Source organism: Melospiza georgiana, chromosome Z (genome assembly GCF_028018845.1).
Source record: "Melospiza georgiana isolate bMelGeo1 chromosome Z, bMelGeo1.pri, whole genome shotgun sequence".
NCBI classification, from domain to species: Eukaryota; Metazoa; Chordata; class Aves; order Passeriformes; family Passerellidae; genus Melospiza; species Melospiza georgiana.
In genome coordinates this window covers 71304592-71323612 of record NC_080465.1, presented here as the reverse complement: position 1 = coordinate 71323612, position 19021 = coordinate 71304592, and the positions used below count along the sequence as shown (strand labels likewise).

Below are 19021 nucleotides of genomic sequence, written 5' to 3'. Positions count from 1 at the left end.
AAGAAAAAAGTAGCAAAGCAGGAAAAATTAGACACCATACACTCACGCACTAGGTTTTGTCAGGAATTTTTTTACAGTTTCCTTTGAGTACCATTTCTGCCCTGTCTATATGGACAAAGGACAAAAGATGAACTGAGACAGCCTCACTGATATGACAAGAAAGGTAGGTTCCCAGTCTTTATTCAGCATCCGAAACAGAAGACAACAAGATAAGAAAGTTATGAGTTCTTTGTTTTTGGAGAGCTCTCTGAAGTCATATCTTGGTCATTGCAAATACAAATAAGTAGTAAACAACTTTCAGTGTAGGTCTGTACAGGCAACAACTACCAGGTCAGCAAACATTCTAGGAACATAGAGAAAAAAATACTGTAACACATATATCCCCTTTGAAGAAAAATAGAAGAAAAATGATCTCATAATCAAAATGATCCTGAGCCAGGATAAAAAACTGGCCTTTAGAAACATTTTGCATTTATTGTGGTCCACGTCTCCCCATCTTTGACTGCCCCTCCAGCCTCCCAGTACTGGGAACTCACATGTTCCCAGCAGCAAGATCAGCAGCTGCTCTCTCCCCAGTGAGACCCACAAAGCCAAGAGATACTGCAGTGCCACAGGTGAAAAGGTCTGTTTGACCCTCTTGGGACAGACTTCCTTCCATTTATAACAGCCTGTCCAAGACCACCACACCTCAGAATATTTTGATTTCCATCTGTACTAGAGTGGTATTATGATGCTTGTATCCCCAGTCATTGTTCTGCTGGATATTATATTCTGTGCCTTCAAGACTGGCTCTGAAAAGTGAAGTTTTGTTTTGTTATCAGCCTGCTTCTCCCCGCAGTCAGGGGGACACAGATGGGGCAGTACATAGGGCAGCTTTGGCTTTTTGCTCTTGCTTTTGCTTCTGCTCATTAATTAGTTTAGCTAAGCAGGCTGAATTTTTCCCTGGACGGTTTTTCCTTTCCCTTTTTTCGACCTACTTGAGCCTGCTCTGGACTGGGACCTGGGAACACCGAGAGTTTGCACCTTGTGGCCTAGCAGGGCCTACTCTGGGCAGCAGCTGCCCCAGCGCCAGAGGGACTGAGAACAGAGCGACCACCCCCAAGAGAGACTTTCTGAATTTATCATCTTTTTCAGAGCGGTGAAAGAGTTTTGTCATCTAATATTGTTCATTTTGTGTGCTGGGGGGGTGCTGTGCCAATTAAATAAACAGGTTCTTTCCCCTTCTCTTCGAAGAATCCTTCCCGAACCAGCTGGGGGGATATAGGGGGATGGAATATAGGTAGATGAAGGTGGTGTGGAAAGTAATCTTACCCCCTAAAAAGTTGCAGCTGGGTTAATTATTAAAGATTAGGAGCAGGCCTGATTTTAACAGGCCACAGCTGTAGCCAATAAGAAGATTGTTATAAAGGAGTGGATTGGTTTGTTGAGGGGAACTGGAGTATGTTGGCTTCTGTGAGGACAAGGAAGAATCAGTGCCTAGAGGGAGTGCCTACAAGAAACATCAAGGAGGTATGAAACTCTGGCAATATGGAACCCGTGCAATGTAATGACAATAGAATTCTTGCTCTGTAATGACAACAGGGGGAGAGGTCCTCTGTGGAGGTTTTCTCCCAAGTTTACCCTAAACCAGGACACCATCTCTTCCATGCTCTATGAAACAGAGCTGATCTAACATTGCAAAAGGGATGTTCAGGAGCCACAGCGACCTGCTGCAGATGTCAGAAAATAAAAGAACAGCTAATCTCAGAAAAAAAAAACATGCCAGGGATGGAAAGAGAAAAAGGACAGATGTGTGGGGTGGCCAAATGCCAGATCTACTCTCTGCTCTGATCCCCTGAGGCTGAGCCTACTGAAGCATCTGGGAATTAATTCTGCAGATAGAAAGTAATTGGCACAGTTACTGGAAACTGCTGTTATGGAACAGGAGGGTGTTGTTGTGCATACACTTTATCAGAGGAACCTATAAAAGATGGAAGAGGAGTATCGCCCCTTTAACTATATGATTAGAGTTTCCAAGCATTCTTCATCATGATGATAAAGTAGACATCTGTGTCTATTGAAGCACTGACTCCAGCGTAGTAGTTCATGAATTCTTCTTTTGTGACCTGAGACAGAGAAATTAAGAATAGGAAAATGAACGTTTGCTTTTTATTTAATGCTGTAAGTCAAAACAACAAATAGAGAAGAATGAATGAAAGAGAACATCTGCTATTTCATGTTGTGGCTAACAAAAAGGAATCCAACAGGAGGAATTAAGACACTTATAATTTCCTTAATTTCACTTTGCTAGAAACAAGAGCTCTTGTCCTCTACAACACTTGAAGGGAGATGAAATGTGGAGTTTAACTAACCTTACCAGCAACTGAAGTTAAAATCACTGCTGCCTAAGAAAACAAATTTTTAATGTTCTTTTTTCCAGGGATGCTATAATCTGGTTCTTTGCATAATTATTAATAAAGTGGGTGAGGTTTCTGATGCAATTCAGAGACAGCTTGGAACTTTATATCCACCCCTAAGGGAAAATATCATTGCTCTAAACAAGCTTCCCTTAATGAAGCAAATATTCTTTCAAATATTTAAGAGTTTTAAATAGCTTTCATGGGTATTTTGAGGTTTAAAAATGACAATTTAAAAAAAAACCCAACAAATTAACCAAGAGAAAAACTGTGCAAGTCTCTTGTGATGCCTTAACTCTTGAATTGTGTAGGTCATTCTTTAAATAAACAAAGAAAACTTTGAAAAATACGAAACAATATTAAAAAGACATTTAACTATTAGAGAGTGTCCAAAGGAGGGCCAGGAAGATGGTGAAGGGTCTGGAGGAGAAGCTGTGTGAGGAGTGGCTGAGGTCTCTTGGTCTGTTCAGCCTGGAGGAGACTGAGGGGACTCCTCACTGCAGCTACAACTCCCTCATGAGGGAAGAGGAGGGGCAGGCACTGATCTCTGCCCTGGGGTGGCAGTGACAGGACCCGAGGGGAATGGCCTGAAGTTGTGTCAGGGGAGGTTTAGCCTGGATGTCAGGAAAAGGTTCTTCCCCAGAGGATGGCTGGGCACTGGAATGGGGTCCCTGGGCAGTGCTCACAGCACCAGCCTGACAGAGGTCAAGAAGTGTTAGGAGAATGCTCTCAGGCACAGGGTGTGATTTCTGAGTGTGCTGTGCAGGGCTGGGAGTTGGACCTGATGATCCTGATGGGTTTCTTCTAACTCAGCATATTCTGTGATTCCACGGTATCTGCTCTGATTGCATTGTGTGTTTGAGAACTTAGAAAAGCATGACAACAGGGAGAAGGGACCACTTCAGACTATCCTACCATCACAAGATGATTACAAGCCTCACCGAAACTGCCTGTTTCAGAGGCTCCCAGCAAGACCACAGTGAAGAGGGCATTTCTAGCAAATGCTCAACCTTGAGGCATTTCTGCTAAAAACATTTTAGGTGTTCAGTATCATTAGTGTCTTCTGATTCGGGAAAGCCACAGTCTGTTCTCAGAAGAAACAGTAATCAAGTGAGCTAATATCAGGATTGCTGACCAAGTGGTGGATGCTCAGAGTAACCAGGCACTGAACTCATCAGGGATCAGTTTTGGAACTCATTTAATGTGTTCATTCATATATGATCTCAGCACAAAAAGCAGGAATGTTTTCCTTGAAATTTGCTAGATGTCACCCCTGGAAGTGGAAGGGGATAGCTGGCTCTGAACTGGTATCTCTGAGGATGACACTGCAGTAGAGGGGATGAAACTCAGCTCTCCTAAGCGCAAAGTCATGCCTAAAGTAGATAAGCCCCATCACCTCCACAACAGAGACCCTGAGTGGTGGGAACAAGGAAGTGAAGGGTTTGGGTGGAGCATTAGATAAGTAGAGTTACCAGTGCAATGCAGCCCTGGAGAGTGGGAAACGTTAAAGACATATCACAAAGCACTGATAAAAACCTACAGTCTCATTTGTTATTATTAACTGCTCAGATTGAGAATATGGCCAAGTGAACCATAGAGATACAGGATTGCTCTAAGCTGGTCAACAGATGTAAGTTCAGACCAAAGAAGTCTGCAGACACATAGCAAGGGAAAAGAAATGGTTGCAGAGCAGATGTGTAAGAAGTTCATCACAAAAGGTCCCAGACTTTGCACCTGAACCAGAGTGCCAGAGTGTAGGATGGGCTCCCAGCTCTGTCCCAGCTCATGGGTCCTCAGGGTACACACCCCTGGCGGTAGTCCCAGCCCCATTCTCCCTCCAACTCTCTGTAGGTAAATCTGTCTCTATTATGGACTGATTTCCAAGTCAAGTGTCTCAGTAATTACACTGTAAAGTATTTTAAAGCAGAGAGCCTGCTTTTGAACTGGATCATAGTATTTATTCTCCTAAAAATTGCAATTTTGTGGGGTAGTCTGAAGATGTACTTAGTGTAATCTATGAAATTCAATTATTAAGGCTCCAAGCTTTAATGCCATCTCATAACCACCCTAGTACCTCCTGCAGAGCCCCTTTGCTTCAGAGTGTGCAAGCCAGCTGTATGAGTGTTGTGCACAGGTTATGCATCTACTTTGATTTTCCATATAAATGTGATGCAAATGGATGTTTGGTACTGCAATTACTCCCCCACTTAATAACCTAAGTCAAATTCTGAGTCAGATGGTGATTTCATGGCTTGCAATGAGGTGCTTCACTTACCTTCCCATCTTTGTCATAGGGTGAATCAAAACTATCCAGAAAGGCTCTAAAAACTTGATCTTCTGTCCAGTCTCCATTTAGGTATTTGGGATGATATTTTGCATTATACATCCCACGTAAGTCTTCAATTGTTATGACACCATCTCCAGTCTTGTCTAACTTCTGAAATGCCTGCATGACAATCTCTTTTCTTGCATTGGACATGGGAGGCTGTCAAGAAATATTAACAGAATAATTTTATTTTTGCCAACTACTTGCCCAGTTCCAAATTCAAGTACTTGTTGTTGCTAGTAGCAAAACTTTCAAGGGAGATGGGACAATATACTGGTGATAGTTTACACAGGAGCTAGAAAGGGCAATATGCCCTCAAAAGAGCAATATGATTAAGACTATTCAGTGTCTACCCATACAATAGCAAATGGAAAATAAGAGAGAAAATACTACCTAGAACACTTTTCTGATCTGCCCAATTTAAATATTTCCAAGAAGAAATTACTAATTATCCAAAGTACTAGTGTTTTCTGTCTTAATTGTTTAGGCTTCAGCAGAGCAGAGATACTTTAGACAAAATCAATCACTGTGGTGGAATGGAGAAAGCATCCTCTGAATAAAGGGGGATGCTCCATTCTTTCATGTTATAAAGAGATGCATCATAAAACGGCTGACAAAGAAGTAAGATTGATGGGTTGAACTGCACAGGTACCCAGACTGCAGCTCAGGAATTTCAGTATCTAAATCAAGGCTACAATTAATTGGAAAAAGATCACAACTGTTTATTTGCAAATATTCCATTCTACTTTGTTCTGTTCTGTTCTGCTATATTTTAATCCATTTAATGCAATAACAGCATAAATTCCCAGACTTACTCTCAGTGTAGCAAGAAATTCATCAAAATCAATTGTTCCACTGCCGTCTTTATCAAATATCTGGAAAAGCTCCTGAGCTTCTTCTTTATTGATCATCACAGCATAATTATGCAGTCCTCTCAGAAACTCATTGAAATCAAGAGTTCTGCTATTGTTATCATCAATAATCCTAAATGCTCTGTAGAAAACATGAAATTTGAGGAAAATGCATAGGAAAACATGGAGAATACTGCAGTGGTTAGTACAGTACTGGAGTAGAGAGGCACCTTACTGAGATAACATTTCTTCCTTGTTCTGTTCTGAGGTGGGGAAAAAAGAAATAAATAAAAAACCCTGACCAACAAACCCCCCACACTTATTGGCAGTAGAGATTACTTGTTTAGATAGGGTGTATGAATATTACATGCCTGAAGTTAAATGAAGGAAAGGCTGCCATAGTGTTCCTGTTCATTATAGCCCTCCGCCCCTGCAAGCTGCACATTTAGAAGAAGTTCCAAATTTAGATGGAGTTCCAGTTGGTCACCATCTAGATCCATTTGTGGTGTATGGGGCCTGGGAGGGATCTCAGGGTGTGATGCAACACCTGTTTCCTAGGGATGGGATGCTTGCAAAAAGTTTTTAGGTGCCTCCCCTAAACTAGACAGCTAATTATAGGACAGGACTATTACAACAAGGGCGTCATACCTAAAAGGGAAGGAAGCTTAAAATCTCCAGTGCTGAAATACTTAAGATAATTTTAGAAAACACCAAGGAGATATATATGGTTAATGTTCCCCTCTTTTCTCTGGAAGGGGTTGTTCTGGAAGGACTTTCTCATGAGGGATTCACAGTCTTCAACCCTTCAAAAGGTGATCAGGTCAGTCCTGTGTCCCAAAAAAAAGCCCCAGTGGCAGGCTCTGTGAGTTGTGGCATTTGTACTGAAATGAGAAAACTCAAGATGAAGACTCAAGTTTTGGTCCCTAGAGTGTGAGCCTCTTGCAGCTAAAATTATTAGGCTGAATAATGGGTCTGGCATTTTGCTTACTCACCTGCCAAGTCCTTTGATGCCTGCAGATCCCCTTGCTAAACAGTGCAGGCGAAGTCTTTCTAAAGGGTTGGTAATTGTGGGCAGGCTTTTTTTTGCATTGATTGCCATCTCTCGGTCATGCCTTGCTGTGCCCATCTGGAAGACCAAAACAGTGATGTGGTGTGGATTCACATTCAGACACAGTGCTGAAACCTGCCTTAGTATACCAAGTATCCCAAATTCCTAACTTGCAAACTGCTGGTGGCAACTCTTTCATGAGGACCCATTTTGACCCTCTGTTTCCTTTTCCTTATAGCCTTCTATCAGAAAGGGAAATTGCCAATATAGGTCAGTGACCATGAAAGGAGGGTTCAGCCAACCACCCTGTGATTAATTCAGATGCAGACAGGAAACGGTGTGTAAAAATTTCTGCCTACAGTGTGAGAACATTGTGACAAGTGGTGGGTGCACTCAGGAGTGTGTGACTCCCTCTGTGTCCACAGCATCCTTGCCAAGCCTCTTCCACTGGCCAGATTTGTAGCTGTCATTTGACCACAGGAAGACAAAAATTACCCTGGAGACCTTTGCCTGTGATTCACTTTTGTTCCACTGAGGTCCCGATTCTGCAGAGCAGAGATTTCTCCCATTGCATGTCTGAGCAGCAGCAGCCACCTACACAGGACACCTACTGCTTTTTTAACACAACTGAAAAATAAATTAATACCTTAAACTTTCACAGTATTTAGCACCCCAGGACTTCACATCTGACAACAAAGGCCTTCCAGCTTCCCTCGGAGGAAAACAGTGGAATAAAAACAGGGAAAACCAGCTTGTGACTCTGAAGTGCTGCAACAGCGCCACCAAGAGAGGCGTGCCCAGGCTGGCAGAGACCCACTGCCTCTCCCACAGGGATTATTTGTGCCTAGTGCTATGAAAAGTGGGACTGCCTGTGTTGATATTTTGGGGCCACAGTGAATCCTGGGCACATGCTCAGTGCCAAGACTTCTGCTCCATAGCCTGGCTGATGGGTCTGCAGCAGGCCATGAAGACTCCCAAAATATTTTCCAGCCTTTCAAGCGTCATAGGATAAGGGCACACAAGAGTCACAGAAGTTACAGCTCTAGACTCAGAGGGCAGCTGGTGCTCTGCTGAGGCCATGCTGGGATGAGGAGATGAAGCTGAGCAGCCCTGTGAGGCACTGTCAGTGGACGTGACACTTCCAATCCCATTGTGATTCCATGTGCAGAAGTGTGAATTGAAATGACCAGACAAAACTTCTAAGAAAAATGGAATTAAACTATTTCATCTTAATTGTTCATCCACTCCCGTTTACAGAGCATTGGCTATGACTGCTGGTAATGCCAAATATGCTGAATTTTATAACCATGTTAGATTACTCCAGCTGGGCTTGCAAAACCAGAAAAAAATTAGTTTTGCACTCCCCAAATGGTTTCAGTAATAGCTTAATGTAGAAGTCTAGAGAAGTAAAATACAGAGCATTTTGGCCTTTGCTTCAGATAGAGCAAGCAAAGTTCTTCTGGGAACTCATTAACCAGTGATCAGGAAGATCTCACAGCTGTGTAAGATCAGCAGCCAAAAATGTTTTTCACAAACAATGACCTGTCCTTAAAGGGGAAATGTTTAGCTGGAAAGACTTTAAAATACAATGAGGTTACAGAAATACAGTGCAAACTATATTTATATTACAAAATAATATACTATTGCTTATATATAATGTATAGCAACAATACATCTACATACAGAGTACATGATGCAAGTGTATCATTGTGCAGTGTGAGTCTCTCTACACTATGTTATGTCATTGTGGATTTCTATAAATACTGAGACCAACAAGGACATAATTAATCTCTACTGCACACTACAAAAATCTACACAAACACACACCCCATGAAAAGAGTCAGGCATCTCCTTGCTTCTGGATCAGCGGAGGAATTTCCAGAATACTGCCATGTGCATCAAATAGTCATTGCAATAATACTCATGAACTGAGCATATGGAGGGATAATCTGATTGGTTATCTGTTATGATCTCTTGAACCTCAATAAAAGCCACTGAAACTGGCCAATTTTCTGTAATTTCTGCAGTAAGAATAAAAGCATTTCTGCCTCAGAACTCACCATCTCTAGGCTAAGTTGTTCCAGCACTAAATAATTTTTCTTTTAATATATACTGTTTCTAGTCTGAATCTCCATCATATTAGATGCTGGTTTACTCTCTTTTACAAGATTAAAGAGCCACCTATTAAAAATGTGTCCAGGTGTAATTACCTGAAGGTCCCTTTTAAACTTACTTTTGCTTAGTAACTAGGCATAGCTCAAGACTCCTGGTACAAAATAGATTTCCAGATGCCAGGTAATTCTGCTATTGCTCTTCAACTTTTCAATTTTTTCCCAGTGTTCTTTCTGAAATGGGTCAGAGCAGTCCAGTAATCTCACTAATATCATGTCTCCCCAAATACGATGGTTAAAACCACTAATAGTAAATATTTCTGCTGCTCTTTGCAAATCTGCATTCTCTATAATGTTGACTAACTAAATCACCACCAACAAGTTTCTCTACAAAACTCAGCAATTAAAGTCTGTTTGCGAAGTAATTGAGTTTTCACATCACACTAAAGCCTCGTAAATAAAGCCTGTGCCTCATGGCAGTAAGTATTTGATAACACTTTTTGTATGTCCAGAAAATACAGAAAACCAGTTAAATATAAAACCTGCGACAAGCAAGCGTGGCCCATAGTGCCACTTATATCACTTTCCTGTTTCTCTTGGCTGCAGGCTTAAGTTTGAGGTAAACCCCTCCTAGGCTATATTGTAAGAAAAGAGATTTCAAATCAGTGCAAGGAGGGAGGCATCACAGTAATTCACATGCTCTTTCCTCCCCTTTCATTTTGCTCTTGCTCCTTTCTGAATAATGTGAAGTAATTAAAGATGCAGTCAGGGCTTGTTGAGTATAACCATTCTCTGCATAGTGTACAAATGTGTTACATCTTAATACCATTAATAAAACAAGAACAGGTCATAAAAGTAATTCCAAATGGTTTTAATTTGTGTATCTCATCCAAGACCATCAGGTGTCTCCCTCAGTGAAATTAACCAGCAGTGTTTATTTTAATTTTGAATGCTGGAGAGTTTTGTTTTAACAGCCTAGGCTATGATCAATTACCCCAAGCTGTCAGCATTGTTTGTTTCTATAGGTGATGTTGTGTTGTGCAGGCCAAACGAAACTGATTGCATTTATTCCTAGCAAATACAAGACCTTAAATTTTGGATTGGATTTTTCCAGAAGAATCTTGTGCTGTTCAGCAGCCAGATCCCTTTAAGTTCCTCTGTGCCTGAGAATTGAACTTGGACAGAGTCAGATTCAGTCTAAGCTCTGCAACATTTGTTTAGATACTGTCCTTCAGCTGAGCCCACCCAAGAGCCTCCTATGAAAATCCTAAAAGCCACTGCAGTGGAACAGACAGAGTCCCATCTGGATTGCCCAGGCTCTGAAAGCCCCTGACCTGGCCAAAGACACGAGTGGCACACCACCCACCCCAGAGCAGAGGATCTCAGGATCTAAGGACAAATTAAACCGATTGCATGCATTTAGCTTACTTCTTATAATTTCATTGAATCGTTAAAAGCACAAAAGCTGCAGGAGTATTTGACAACTGTCTAAACACCTCCTTAAAAATTCCCAGCCTCACTGACCCCTCTGCAGCAGCCTCCCATGTCTCTCTCCATCGTGACCAGCTTCATCCAGCTTCAACCTTCTGACAGGTGGACATTACTGCAATTGCTCTTTTGCATATATACATATACATTTATAAATATATTTATATATCTAAATAAAAATAATATTTTAAAAAATTAGATTTAAAAATTAGATTTAATTGAAATTAATTAAACTACTCTTGGTTGATCAGAAAAACTTACTGTGAGGTAGCAAACAGGAAAAAAAAAATCCTTTACCTGCAATGTTTTTCTGAACCTGGGATTTCCACTCAGGGCTGGAAGCTTGGATAGTGTTGTGCTTCCTGGCTCAGGCAACAAGTTCAGGTGATAATGGGCCACAGCCTCATTGCACAGCTTCCTTATCCATCTCGTTTTACCTGTTTACACACACGGCTGCCTTGGCCCCCCTTTTTTGGGAGGCCTGGAGTTTGCCAGTTGGTCTCCAAGGTGACACTGTAGGCTGTGGCTGGCCCAGCCTGCAATTACGCTGCTTCCCTGGACAATTGCTTTGGTGTTTGGAGAGCCTTTTCATTTTATTTCTTTTAAAAATAATTCCTTTTCTTCTTATCTTTGCCCACATGGGCTGGAGATCAGGGGAAAGTGGGAGACACCTTGTGCTGCCCCTTGCTGAGTGATGAGACTGAGGGAGAGTGGCTGTGGGAAAGTGCTGCATTGCATGGTTGTGTTTCTAGAACACGTTTCCCTGCTTTCATAGTTGATAGGGTTGAAAAAACTCTCCGGTTCAATTGTTTACTGCAAACATAGTAGAAACATATAAGTAAAAGACTGTCAGTTGTGGTTCACAAAGAAAAAAACCCCTCACCAGCGTATATTTTTTCCCTGATGATTAATTGCCACTTTGAAGACCTGCTGGTGGTTAGAACCTCTGGGGAGATGCTGAGCTTGTGTTCATTTGTAGCAAGAAGAAAGCTGAAAAGGTTAAACACCCATATGATGAGGAAAAATTGCGCTCTGCCTAGACACAGCCATTAGCAACTTGGTCTGCAGAAGGTCACAAACATTGTCAGTAAGATAATGTACCCCTTTGGTAGGGAATCAAGATGTTGTTCGATTCCTTAGGGGGATGAAATAGCCTGTGTGTGTTCCTTGGCCCTCTGGGGCAGCAGCAGCAAGGTGAACATGTAAGATCAAGGCTGATGGCAAAGGCAGCATGTAGAAGTCAGTGTGAGAGCACGTGGGAAATGAAGGGAGAGCCCTGTTCTGGCCATGGATGAAACACTGAGCAAGAACAAAAAAGTCGCTTCCTGGCAAAAGCAGAAAATTATTTTAGGCAATTGCTAGACTAATACCACTTGCATCCTGGCAAGCTGCTTATTGCTTATCTCTCATCAACAGGTACTTCCTGGTACTAAACCAGAGCTTGTGCAAGACTTAGAATATTCTTTTATATCTCTCATGTGGCAGCTGATTGCACATTAATGCACAAGCAGGGAACAAGGCTTATTTAATCATTCACTGATTCAGAAATACTGCCTTTGTGAACATGTAACATCCTTCCATCCACTATCTTTGTTTCGTGAATTGATCTCCAGAGACCTTCTGGGAATGCAGGAGAGATAAAGGGCTATGAACATTATCTGGGCTGCTGCCTGGTCACACACTCTGCAAAGAAAAAACAGAGGCACTGAGGGCCAGAAAAATGGTTTTCACTGAACAAGTTGGTCCTTGGAATTCAGCCTCCCACCCTAATAAAGAAATTCTTCAAGTGCTCAATTTGCATTGACTTTCAGAGGTTTGCAGCAGATTGAAACAACAGGGGTGGGCTCTTGAAAGCAAAAAAAAAAAAAAAAAAAAAAAGTTCATTCAATATCTGGATACTCAGCTGCATTCTGCTGCCTTTTCTTCCCTCTGCCAGTGAGCCCAGGGACACACAGAAACACATGGATATTTACTCTACACTCCTCTGGAAACTGGACTGGGCCATTTCTGGCACAGTCCAGCTAATGACATTGGTTAATGGCTTACCAATCTGAAAAATTATTAACAGGCTTTCAGGTATCTCAGATTACATCAGGATGTGATGAAATTTATTTGGTTGTACCTGCTCTGTCACTGTGCACAGAGCTGTAAGCAGAGTTCAGTGAATTCAGAATTTATCATAAAGGATATAGGGATTTCATCAGAACTCTGACATTTTTCCTCATCATTTTCTAACTAGCACTGAATATACGCATACCTAGTAGATTGGGTTGTTTTTTTTTTTTTTTCCTGAACAGCCTGAACTGTCTGCTCAGTTTGTAGTTCAGCACTGGACTGAATTAACTAAGGAAAATATACTATGAGGCCTAATGTGATCTATAAAGTCATGACAGAGTCAATTTAAGTCAATTGAAGTTTCTAAAAATTCAGATTTTGAGTTGAATTTAGGCAGGAGGGAAGGTATAATTCATTATGAACTTTATAAGAAGTGTCTCAAAAAAAAGTGGTCCTTTAGTTTACAAGTTTTAGCACTGTTTCTTAATCTGCCACCTGTGACCATTGTTGTGGAGAAGCTCTTCAGCTATAAGAATAACAGATATGAGCATATCTGCTTGTCATTGGTAGAAAAATCAGCAGGGTTGTTTGTGTGGAATACAGATTAAAAAAAAATAGCAAGCATAAAGTCCCAGAACACTATGTAGCAGAGATGGATAAATCAGGATTTACGAGATAAACCTCTGTGTTTTTTTCTGCCATTAAAATTAAGAAAATTTCACATATACTAAAAAAGAAACCCGTGTGGTAAGTACATTGTCAAGGGGAAAGTATTCTGATTTTAAACCAAGATGTAATCCAATTAAATTACAGAATCACAGAATGGTTTGTATTGGAAGGAACCTTACAGATCATCTAGTTCCAAACACAACTGAACTCTGACTCTAAATAAAATGCTCTTATATCCAAAAATGCCGTCTCCCTGTGTGGTTTGGAGTTATCCAGCTGAAATTAATTGTCTGCTCTCCAGAGCAGACACAGCTGGCACATGCAGACTGCGCTCATGCTACTGAGCTGATTCCCTAGAGAGTGGTCACCACCCTACCCTGCCTGCTGGGTGCTGGCCCCAGAGCAGCCCTGTCACAGAGCCCCAGCCCAGTCCCCACGGGCTCTGACCCCACACCAGGGACCCTCACCCCACCCCTCTGCGCTGAGAGGCATTCCCAGCCCAAAGGGTGCACACTGCCAGCAGCGCCTGCGTGAGGGATTGCTCTGCCTGGCCACACAGCTACAGCATTCCTAACCGGTGCCTTTAATTGCCTTTTCCCCCTGCTCTTGGGAAGCACAAGCAGGTTTTGTTTTTTAATGCTATGTCAGGTGCTAAATGCACTTGACAAGGTTTTTTGAAGGTGATTTGAGACCAGGAGCATTCCAGAAAAAGAGGCAGTTAACTTTAAAATTTTTCTTTTCTTGAAAATCTACAACAAATCTGTTTTCAGTTGGAGAATGGAAAATGAAAACACTAGATATTTCAGTTTTTAAGAAGTTAAGTAACTGATGTTTACTAGAAATTGATTATTTTTATCTTGTGCCTTGAAATAATGTCAATTTAAGTTCTTGAATATTTCAGGCCAAATAGAAAAAAACAATGTTGTGGGTGTTAGGGTTTGTTTTTTTTTATTCTACTGCATTTCTCAAAAAATTTGGCACTTTTCTGTCAACCACAGTGAAACAATGTGATGGACATGCATGAGAAACTTCTGTGCTCAACCCTCTCTTTTGTCCACAGAAGAAAACAGCTAAATTGCCCCAGCATTTATTAGGATCAAATACCTTTTGATGCTGAAAAGCTGTCCTTAATCATTGCAAAGTGGGGGAAGTAGCAAAGAATAGAACAAGAACAGTCTGCAGCTTGCTTCAACAACAACCAGAACAATCTGTCCTCACTGAAGGGGGCAAAGAGGAGGGAGCCAAAACCAGAGAGGAGAAGGTTTCAGCAAGCTGTTCTTCAGAGAGGCCTCCCTAAAGACGGTCACCACGTGCTGGAATGTCCTGGGGAAGGAAGAGTGGTTGTGAAGTGTGCTCTTGGCACAGGCATATGCCAAGCGGGGGAGTCTTGATCGTTTTTTTACAACCCTGCTAGTCCTCTGAATAGTGGATTTTTACAGTTGTCTGGGACCATGCCAGCAGCACTAGGTAGGAGAGGAAAAGGTGGTGGGAAGTAATGTCAGTAGTCATACAGGAGAGGGCAGAGCCAGGCCAGGCACTGCTGCAGGAGGATCTGGAGGGGACGGTGAGGGGGGAGCTGTGTTGGCTGCCAGGGCAGGGAACTCGGTGCTTGCCAGCCCGTGGAGCCAAACTGACTGCAGCTATGACTTCAGCCTGTGTGGTATCATTGCTTAAACAACCACAAATGGTATGTATTCTTTTCTTGTTATTCACTGGAGCTTCCTCTCTAAATTATCAGGAACTGTTTTGGTTCCTGACTTCAGAAATGTACTGGTGGTATGCGAGCTGAATGCTTTTCCCAGCCAGGAACCAGGGCCTGCTTGACATAGCAGCAAATTCAGCACTCAGCTTGCTGGGGACACTCATCAGCACGGTTGGTGATACACAATCAGTCTAGAGGGCTTTGTGGTGTCCCAGAGCCCCTTCTCTCCACGGCCTCTGCATTTCAGAACTGACTCCTGCCACCCAGAGCATGAGCTATTGCCAGGCTCCTCGGCACAGCAGGCCTGTGCCAGGCTGCCACCTTGGCACAGGAGCTGCTGTTGCTTCAGTCAAGGTTTCTTTTCTCTGTCTGTGAATAAGAGACTCAGGGATGAGTCAGCAGATAGAACAGACAGTCAGGTCTCAAAACAGATGAATGCATCCTCACTTATAAATAAGGGCAGGAAGGAAAGAGGTGATGTGGTTGTAAAAGTCCCACAAGAGTGTCTCTGCCAACAGGCTTGCCAGCTTTGCAACGGGGGCAGATTTGCTGGGACACACAACAAAAGCCTGAGAAAGAGGAGAGGTATGGGATGGCTCTAACATTTTCCAGCACTGGAAACAGCAGTGCTGGCAACCAGGTCAAGTGCCTGCATAGCACAGATACACATGCACAAGAAGAACAGGAGACAAAAGTCTAAGCATGGTCTTCAGAGTGACAGAATCACAGAATCATCAAGGTTGGAGGAGGCTTTCAAGATCATTAAGTCCAGCTGTCAACCCAGCACCACAAAAATAATCTCTAAACATATTCCCAAATGCCACATCCAGATGCCTCTTGAACACTTCCAGAGAAGATGACTCTGCTACCTCTCTGGACAATTTATTCCAATGCCTGACCACTCTTTCAGAAAAAAATATTTTTCCTAATATCTAGTATGAAACTTCCCTGGCATAACTTAGCACTATTTCTTCTCATCCTTTGGCTTGAGACATGGCAGAAGAGACTGACTCCCACTTGGCTACATCCTCCTTTAAGGGAATTGTAGAGAGTGATATAGTCTCCCTTGACCCTCTTTTTCTGCAAGCTAAACACACCCAAGATCCCTCAGCTGCTCCTCATCAGATTTGTGCTCCAGACCTTTCTCCAGTTAGGTTTCCCTTCCCTGAACTCTCTCCAGCACCTCAGTGTCCTTTCAGAAGTGAATGTCCCAGAACTGAATCCAGGGTTCAAGGTATGGTGCCCAGCACGGAGGAACAGTCACACCATTGCTGATCCAGGCCAGGATGCCATTGGCTTTCTTGGCCACCTGGGCACACACTGGCAAACTCCTCATTTCTTCCCATTTGCCCTGGTAGAGAAGCCAGATTTAAAGATTTGTAGTTCCAGGCTAGGTCATTAGGCTTTCTGAGCATTCTAACTTTCAGCCTTGGTGGAATTAAAATTTCTTAGCACCCCTTCCAATTTCATAAGTCTCTAAAATCTAGATCTCTGGATAAGTGTCTCTCTTAAAATGAGTGCATGCATTCCCTGCCTGAACAGTGGACATGTGTAGGTGCTGTCTTTGGCACATTCCAGGAAAGCCCAAGGGAGTTTGGGGTCAACCTCCCCCAAAGCTCCCAAGGGAGCAAAGTCTCCCAGGGACATTCACAATGCCCAGCAGAGGGACGGGGACCTGCCATCACAGCACGGGCTGCTGATGTGAGCCCACAGCTCTCATGGGGCAGTCATAGGGGAAAAAGATGAAGACAGGCCCCTTCTCCACAATCTCTGGCCCTGTATAGTTTTGCTTGTGGATTGTTTTTTCTAGTATCAACCTCCAGTATCCAGTCTGGGCATGCTCTTCACAGATGAAGCAGACCACTGAGCCAGGAGACTCCAGCTAGAACTTGTGAACTGTGCCTTTGTCAGTGCTGACTAGGAGAAACAGCCAAATCCTCACACTGCAGTTTTTAGAATCCAATTAGGGATGTCTTTCTATACTGTTCTGTCTCTTTCTACTACAAGGACTTTAAAGGCTCCAGCAAAACAGATCTCACTATAAAAGTCCTTTTTTAAAAGAATTCACATGAATGGGCAAATGTAAACCAGTTCCATCTGCTTACTATCCCCACTGAAATGAAAAATCACAGTGCTGAGGGAATTATCTGACAAGGAAGATTTTCTCATGCCTTTGACATAAACTTTTGATTCCAGTTAGGCAGCACAGTATTAGTGGTAGGAAATGTCCTGAAATGTGTGTTTGTGCACGAAAGGCTTAATTTGGAAATGAAAAATGAAAAAGAACAGCTTTACTTTACTGCTTGCTTTACTGTTTCATTCACAGCTATTGATCTCTAAAACTTCCAAAATTTGGATAAATCTATTTCATCAGTGAACATTTAGCTAGGGACATATGGACTGGCACTGGATGTACTACTTCTACTACTCAAAACTCTAAAGGCCTTGTCCACATGACAGCTTGCCCATTTTGCTGAGAGAGCAGGCAAGAAGAGCAGCAGGGTAGAACTGCACTGGCACTGCCATCGCTAGAAACAAGCACCATGCTTCTGCAGAGCTTCAGGACAAGGCTTGCTCTGTCTGAACTTTTCTTGGTCTGCCCATAGATTTGTTTCACATTCTGTGACAGCAATTTCTCTAAGTGATGAGTTGTGGTAATTAATTTTAATTTTAATTTTCTTTGTGTGGTGCAGATTTATATAGGTAGAAATAACAATTAGTACTTCTATGAGTAATGGAGATATTTACACCTAATACAGTACCAGGATGGAGACACAGCATGGAGCTTAGAGCAGTACAGGGCACAGGCTTGGCAGGGGAGGCCTTGCAGATCCACAGCAGTGGTCAGTTAGAGAAATATGGACTTGGAGCTGGACAAACAGAGAGAACAAAAAAAGAGCCTTTAGTGTATTTACATATCCAGTAAATTCAGCTGTAAAACGTAGCTGCAGACCTGTGGGGGAAAAAAGAGTGCACTGTAATTGCATGTTAGGAAACAAATGACCTTGACCAGATCCCAGTGCATCAATGTGATATTTTTTCAAGAAAGGACACCAGAAGCTGAAGCATTAAAGTCTGAAGGCTGAAGATTCTGACTTGTTTAATACATTCCTTGTTTATGTCTTCAGCATGCATGATGGATGAAGAGAGTCTCTTGGCTTCATGAGAGCAAAGTCCTGCTTTGTGGAACCTCTTTTCCTTCTGCAACAGGGGAGCCCACCTAGCTGATCAAGAGAAGCCAATTGATACAACCTTTTCAGATTTCAGCAGAGCTTTTGATAATGTCTCTGAAGATCCTTCTGGACAAAATGTCCAGCTCACAGCTGGATAAACACATCCTGTGATGTGTGAGCACCTGGCTCATGGGTGGGGCACAAAGGGTTACAGTGTCTGGGGTGACATCAGGCTGGTAACCTGTCACTAGTGGGGTTCCACAGGGCTCCATCCTCTGCCCTGTGTTATTCAACACCTTTATAAATGATTTGGAAACAGGACTGGAACGGATGCTAAGCCAGTTCACAGATGACACAAAACTGGGAGGAGCTGTTGACTCCCTTGAGGGCAGAGAGGCCCTGGACAAATGAGAGCACTGGGCAATCACCGACTGCGTGAAGCTCAGCAAGGGGAAGGGCTGGGCTCTGCACCTGGGCCAGGACAGCCCTGCATGAACAGACAGGCTGGGGAAGGAGGTGCTGGAGAGCAGTGCCATGGAAAGGGACCTGGGGCTCCTGGTCAATGGGGAGCTGAACAGGAGCCAGCAGTGCCCTGGCAGCCAGGAGGGCCGGCCCTGCCCTGGGGGCATCAGGCACAGCATCACCAGCCGGGCAAGGGAGGGGATTGTCCTGCTCTGCTCTGAGCTGGGGCGGCCTCACCTCGGGTGCTGGGGCAGCTTTGGGTGCCACAGAGTAAGAAACACATTTAACCATTAAAGAGCATCCAAATGATGGCCATGAGGATGGTGAAGGGTCAGAAGGAGAAGCCATGCAAGGAGTGGCTGAGGTCTTTTGGGCTGTTCAACCTGGAAGAGACTGAGGACTCCTCACTGCAGATACAACTCCCACATGAGGGGAAGAGGAGGGGCAGGCACTGATCTCTGCTCTGTGTGACAGTGACAGAACTGAGGGAATGGCCTGAAGTTGTGTCAGGGGAGGTTTAGGCTACATATCAGGAAAAATATTTTCACCCAGAGGGTGGTTGGGCACAGCACCAGCTCCCCAGGGCAGTGCTCACAGCACCAGCCTGACAGAGGTCAAGAAGTGTTTGGGCAGTTCTCTCAGGCCCATGGTGTGACTCTTGGGATGTCCTGTACAGGCCCAGGAGCTGGACTAGATGATCATGATAGGTGCCTTCCAACTCATCATATTCTGTTCTATGA

At 43.2% G+C, this 19021-nt stretch overlaps 1 protein-coding gene across 1 annotated transcript; it reads right to left on the bottom strand.

Moving 5' to 3' along the window:
• Positions 1-2003: 2003 nt before the first annotated feature.
• CAPSL (calcyphosine like) lies at positions 2004-10586 on the bottom strand. The gene is made up of 5 exons (XM_058044244.1): positions 10518-10586; positions 6566-6699; positions 5538-5715; positions 4672-4881; positions 2004-2105 (listed from the first exon to the last, which is right to left on the bottom strand). The coding sequence occupies exons 2-5, from the start codon at positions 6697-6699 to the stop codon at positions 2004-2006; spliced, it is 624 nt and encodes a 207-aa protein (XP_057900227.1). The 5' UTR covers positions 10518-10586.
• Positions 10587-19021: the final 8435 nt, after the last annotated feature.